General features: G+C 44.1%; 1 protein-coding gene across 1 annotated transcript in view; it reads right to left on the bottom strand.

The window, feature by feature from the left end:
- Positions 1-491: 491 nt before the first annotated feature.
- CUNH12orf75 (chromosome unknown C12orf75 homolog) overlaps positions 492-6,770 on the bottom strand; it is a 41,528-nt gene continuing 35,249 nt past the window's right edge. The window contains exons 5-6 of the mRNA XM_055627741.1: positions 6,623-6,653; positions 492-1,330 (exon numbers count right to left, since the gene is read on the bottom strand). Of these exons, the coding sequence (XP_055483716.1) occupies positions 1,207-1,330; positions 6,623-6,653 (155 nt within the window). The 3' untranslated portion in view covers positions 492-1,206. The remainder of the gene's footprint in view (positions 1,331-6,622; positions 6,654-6,770) is intronic.

A 6,770-nucleotide genomic window follows, 5' to 3' on the forward strand; every position in this document is an offset into this window, starting at 1 on the left:
TCTGTTTGACCAGTGTGGTGATGTGAATAGGAATGCCCATTCGAGCTACTCATGTGTGGAAATGTTTGGCCCATAAGGAGTGGTACTATTAGGAGGTGAGGTCTTGCTGGAAAAGGTGTGACCTTGTTGGAGGAAGTGTGTCACTGTGGGGGTGGGCTTTGAGGTCTCCTATGCTAAAACTAGGTCCAGTGACAGTCCCCTTCTGCTGTGGATCAAGACGTAGAACTCTTCAGCTCTGCCAGCACCATGTCAGCCTGCACGCCACCATGCTTCCCGCCATGATGATAATGGACTAAACCTCCAAAACTGTAAGCCAGCCCAATTAAATGTTTGCCTTTTTAAGAGTTGCCTTGGTTATGGTGTCTCTTCACAGCAAGAAAACCCTAAGACATCCAGTGTTACTTTTAAGTATTGGTACACTCTATTTATATATGATAACACACATGGCTTCTTTTGAAAGTGTTCTCTAGAAAATAATTAAGAAATCCAGGTAAAGAGGAATAAAAATATTTAATTGTTGAAATACACTGGTAAACTGAGTCGCTTAGCCTGCAGTCATAAGTAGGTATACACGTTGTTAGCAAATTAAGAACTTTCCAGATATCCCACTAAACATCAACCACAAGTCCTAAGAGACAGTTCGGAGTTTGCACAGTGACATCCTTCGATTCCACGAGGGGAGAAGAGGCAATTGGACAGCTGCAGAATGTTACAATTACATAAGCTTTGATTGAAGAAAATAGGACCGCAATCCACACGTGGGCACAGCATGCAAACTTGACGAGTTCATTTTCAAGTACTGAAGTGTTCTTAAACAAAGGGAATCCTCTGACATTTAAATAAAAACCTTAAATCAGCTAGTAAAAAAGGGAGATAGTTGTAAGAATCGATTTACCAACTTTACAGCTAAAAAATAATGAAGTAGAAACATCAAAGGACAAGAGGCAATGTATCAGTTCAGGTCACCCCTTTACATGGCCCAAATACCGTGTTATAAATACAATAAGGACTGTGTTATATAAAAACTATCAAAAGAGTATCAGTGAAAAGACATGACTTCGTGAAATGTGTTGAAAGGCCAGGATGGGAATGCTATGGTACAGAGCCTGATGGCCCAGGCCGGGCAGCAACAGCCTTTATGGTTTTCACTGGTGGATGACACAGAGTCTCACCCATTTCCTTCTATGATCACAATTTGGTGTAGACTCATGGCTTTAACGACACAGTTAGGATTGGGGGGAGGTGGCACAGACCATTCAGGATTTGTTTGATGATATCTGTGTACATACAATGTCCCTGGAGCCAAATTCCTTCCAAATTCATGAGCAAGCTATGAAAGGAAAAAAGAAAAGGGGGAAAAAAGAATTAACACACTCAAAAATCACAACTTAGATAAAAGCACATGTGTTAAGCCTGCAAATTATTTACTGATCCCCTTTTAAATAGAGTTCAGATAAAGAAGGATAAAGGGGGGGCAGATCACACAAGGACAAAACGACAGTGAACCCAGCAATTCTGTGTGGGGAGGGGCTTTGCTCTACTCAAACACTAGACTTAAAAAATCCTTAGTGATAAATATGGATCTGTTTGCATTTTTCTACATCCAATCACGACTACTTAAGATTTGCTTTGGGGCAGCATAGTTCTGAATGTTGGTAATAGTTATATAAAGAGATCAAATTTGATGCTGAGAGACTTATAAAAATACAATTAAACTACAGAATAACAATGGTCAAACCAGGCTGTGTGCAAATCAGTATGAAACTCACAACACAGACATTCCCAGCCTTAAATGCAGAGGGGCCCACCACTCACAGCCTGTGGAGGCCCTTGCTGGGGGCTACTGACGGGACTGGTCCCCACTGGAGTCTGAGAGCCATCTCCTCAGCTGCTGTTTGCTGGCTTAGTGGAAAGCAGGCCTATGCTACCCCTTCCCTCCTGGGTAGAGGATGCCTCTCATAAAGCCACAGCTATCTGGCTGCAGTTTCCACTCCGGAGTAAGGCGCATAAGAAACTACACATTGTATCATCACGTAAGTGATGCCAAGATGCTGAGGTCATTCCTCGGTTTTGCCCAAAGAGTAGCCAAATGAGCTCACGGAGTGCGTCCCATTCATAAAGACCGTGTGTTAGCCACAAAATAGTGTAGTTTGTCCTTGGTATCAAAAGTTTCCCAGGATAGCCCGTCCATCAAGATTCTGTCCGATGAGAGGCCTGGAAAGCCATGATGTAGGAGTGTCACAGACAAGTGGAATAATGGGCATACAGCCACCCAGGAAAATGAAATTCAAGCCATTCAGTTGAGATACCTTTCAGGCAATTCAAAGGTGAGGCAAAATGAAGGCCAGGATCAAACTGACTACTCAGCAATATGATCAGAGAAAAGAGAAAACAGAAGAGGGCAATAGTCAAAGAGCACACTCAGATCCCTGAGCAGCAGGTCCAGCCAGCTACTTAAAGCCATGTGCGCTGTGTCAGCAATAACTGCTAACTGTTACTGGGGAGCTTCTGACCCCCACACAAAGGCAACCGGCTATCAAATCTCACTGTCCAGTGAGAAAGCTGAGGCCCAGCATAGCTCATGCAGGGTCTGTGCACAGCAGAGGTGAGCAGGTTCCTCTTCTGATCAGTTCCTACACTTTTAAAACACTCCCTCGTTATAAGAGGGAGTCGATAGCACAAGCCCTCCTTCCACCAGTTCAGCTACACAGGAGGCAGATCACACAGGGACAAAACCACAGCAAACCTGGGAACTCTGTGAGGGGAGGGGCTTTGCTCTACTCAAACACTAGATTAAAAAATTCTTAGTGATAAAGAATGGATCTGTTTGCATTTTTCTCATGTAGACAGCCAATTAGACCAGCACCATTTGTTGAAGATGCTATCTTTTTCCCATTATATGGTTTTGGCTTCTTTGTCAAAAATCAAATATCTGTAGGTGTGTGGGTTTATTTCTGGGTCTTCTATTCGATTCCATTGATCCATCATTCTGTTTCTATGCCAGTAGCATGCAATTTTTATCACTGTTGTTCTATAGTACAGCTTGAGACCAGGGATGGAGATAACTCCAGACAATCTGTTGCTGTACAAGATTGTTTTGGCAATTCTGGGGTTTTTGTTTTTCAATATGAAGTTGAGAATTGTTCTTTCAAAGTCTGTAAAGAATTGTGTTGGTATTTTGATGGGAATGGCATTAAATCTGTAGATTGGTTTTGGCAAAATGCAAATAGATCCACACCTATCACCCTGCAAAAAACCAAAGTCCAAGTGGATCAAAGACCTCAACATAAAACCAGACACACTAAACTTGTTAGAAGAAAAAGTGGGAAAGAGCTTGAACTCATTGGCACAAGAGACAGCTTTCTGAACAGAACACCAACAGCACAGGCTCTAAGATCAACAACCAATAAATGGGACCTCATGAAACTGAAAAGCTTCTGTAAAGCAAAGGATGCTGTCATCAGAACAAAACAACAGCCTACAGACTGGGAAAGAATCTTCACCAACCCTATATCTGACAGAAGGCTAATATCCAGAATATATAAAGAACTCAAGAAGTTAAACAGCAACAAACTAAGTAATCCAATTTAAAAAAAAAAATGGCCCATCCCAAAAGGCAAAGAGGATGGACATCAGAAGAAGAAAACAGGAAACAAGTTAGGAACCTGCCACAGAGGGCCTCTAAAAGGCTCTGCCCTGCAGACTATCAAAGCAGATGCTGAGACTAATGGCCAACTGTTGGGCAGAGTGCATGGAATCTTATGTACAAAGTAGGAAATAGTAAGATCTAGAGAGGACAGGAGCTCCACAAGGAAAGCAACAGAACCAAAAAATTTGAACAGAGGGGTCTTTCCAGAGACTCATACTCCAACCAAGTACCATGCATAAAGATAATCTAGAACCCCTGCACAATGTAGCCCATGGCAGTTTAGTGTCCAAGTGGGTTCCATAGTAATGGGAACAGGGATTGCCTCTGACATAAACTGATTGGCCTGATCTTTGATCACCTCCCCCTGAGGGAGGAGCAGCCTTATAGGCCACAGAAGATGACAATGCAGCCACTCCTGGTGAGATCTGATAGACTAGGATCAGAAGGAAGTAGAGGAAGACCTCCCCTCCCAGTGAACTTGGAGAGGGGCATTCGTGGAGAAGGGGGAGGGAAGGTAAGATTAGGGAGGGGGAAGGGTTTATGAGGGGATACAAAGTGAATAAAGTGTAATTAATAAAAATTAAAATAAAAAACTGAAAAAAAATGGGGTACAGAGCTAAACAGAGAATTCTCTGTAGAGGAATATACAATGGCAGAGAAACACTTAAAGAAAGGCTCAATGTCCTTAGTCATCAGGGAGATGCAAATCAAAATGACCCTGAAATTTAGCCATCAGAATGGCTAAGATAAAAAAACTCAAGTGACAACACATGCTGAAGAGGTTGTGGAGAAAGAGGAACCCTCCTCCATTGCTGGTGGGAATGTAAACTTGTACAACCACTTTGGAAATCAGTCTGGTGCTTTCTCAGACAATTAGGAATAGCACTGCCTCAAGATCCAGCTATACCACTCCTAGGCATATATCCAAAAGATGCTCAACCATGTTCATAGCAGCTTTATTTGTAACAGCCAGAACCTAGAAACAACCCAGATGCCCCTCAACTGAGGAATGGATACAGAAATTGTGGTACATTTACACAATGGAATACTACTCAGCAATTAAAAACAAGGAAATCATGAAATTTGCAGGCAAATAGAAGGATCTAAAAAAAAATCATCCTGAGTGAGGTATCCCAGAAACAGGAAGACACATATGGTATATACTCACTTATAAGTGGAGATTAGAAATATAATATAGGATAAACATACGAAAATCTCTTCACCTAAAGAAGCTAAGCAAGAAGGAGGACCCTGGGTAAGATGATCAATCCTCACTCAGAATTGGAAGAAGAAGAAAATAGGAAACAGGACAGGAGCCTACCACAGAGGGCCTCTGAAAGACTTTACCCAGCAGTGTATCAAAGCAGATGCTGAGGCTCATAACCAAACTTTGGGCAGAGTGCAGGGAAAATTGGGGAGATAGTAAGACCTGGAGAGGGCTGGAGCTCCACAAGGAGAGCAACAGAACCAAAAAATCTGGGCCCAGGGGTCTTTTCTGAGACTTATACTCCAACCAAGGACCAAGCATGGAGATAACCTAGAATCCCTGCACAGATGTAGCCCATGCAGCTCAGTATCCAAGTGGGTTTCCTAGTAAGGAGAACAGGGACTGTCTCTGACATGAACTCGGTGGCTGGCTTTTTTATTACCTCCCCTAATGGGGGAACAGCCTTACTAGGCCACAGAGGAAGACAATGCAGTCAGTCCTGATGAGACCTGATAGGCTAGAGTTAGATGGAAGGGGAGGAGAACCTCCCCTATCAGTGGACTTAGAGAGGGGCAGGGAGGAGATGAGGGAGCGAGGGTGGGTGGGATTGGGAGTGAATGAGGGAGGGGGCTACAGCTGGGATACAAAGTGAATAAGTTGTAATTAACATAAAAAAATAAAAAATTAAAAAAAAATCCTTAGTGAATTCTGCTGGTAGGGACTCCTAAACATTCAGGCTGCCTGTCCAGTGAATTGCTCTGCAGCTGCTGTGGCCTCCCTTAAAAAGTACGCCTTTTGGGCCCCAGCCCTCCAGCAGGCACACTTCCCCATCTGTGGCCTGCTCCTCCAGCCCACCGCATCCAAACACCAGCTCCAGGACTGGCCCTGGACAAGACACGGCTTCAATAGCGAAGAACTCTTGTTTCTGGTCTGCTAGAGTCTGGGTTCCAGAAGGGGAGGTAGAGGAGGAAGAAGAGGGAGAGGGGGAAGTGGAGGAAAAGGTGGGGGAAGAGGGAAAGATGAGGAGCAGGAAGGGAGAAAGAAGATGAGGGCAATGATGAAAGCAAAAGTACTGTCCACTTCATTCACTCCTAACAGCAACCCTGTGGCTAAGCAAAAACAGCCCTTCTACAGATTACAAAAGTGAGTCCACACAAGAAAAGGAAATGTTCAGCCAGCTGCTGGAGGAGCCTGAATTCAAGCCCAAGGCTGACTTTGAAGAGAGAAAGGGCTCTCTCAGGAAACAGCACTCCTGAAAGGGGAGAATTCAGAAGAGGCTGGGTGTGTCTGGCAAAACCGACGCACAGTGGCCAGCCAAACACAGAATGTGCCGTGGGACCAAGTGAAAAGAAATTCCTCCTCCCCACATGTCTGCTCCTGGCTAGACCAGGACGACTGCCCATGCCCACTGTGCCCTGCTGTAAACTCGTCTCCTCTGGAACGTTCTGCTGCACACTGTGTTGATCCTAACCTGATTCTAGCCAGTGTCTCTGATGGAGATCTCCCATCTGCAACCCAATCCTAGGCCCTCCCAGGTTTTGGTGAGCCCTGGTGTTTTAGGCAGGCATGCAGCTTGCTCTTATTAAACAAATTACACTGTTTCTGTGAAAGAATGGGAGCTGGGAAGACAATGTACCTGAGTCTCTTTACCATGAAACACTCAAGTTACAGGAGACTCTCAACCTGGCATGCAAGATATCTAAGACACACGCTGAAATCACATCCTTGGGAGTAAGGGCAGGGGACAATTCAGAAAAACACAGTACCTTCTGGAGTGTCCACCCATCGCATCATCCCCTAATCTTAGAGAGAAAATTAGTAACAGTTAGTGTTTAGGTTTTTTAAAGCTCATTATATTTTCCAAATGGCTACAAATAGTCACACACACACACACACACACACACACACACACAC

Source organism: Psammomys obesus, unplaced genomic scaffold (assembly GCF_907164565.1).
Source record: "Psammomys obesus unplaced genomic scaffold, mPsaObe1.curated_primary_1811, whole genome shotgun sequence".
NCBI lineage: Eukaryota > Metazoa > Chordata > Mammalia > Rodentia > Muridae > Psammomys > Psammomys obesus.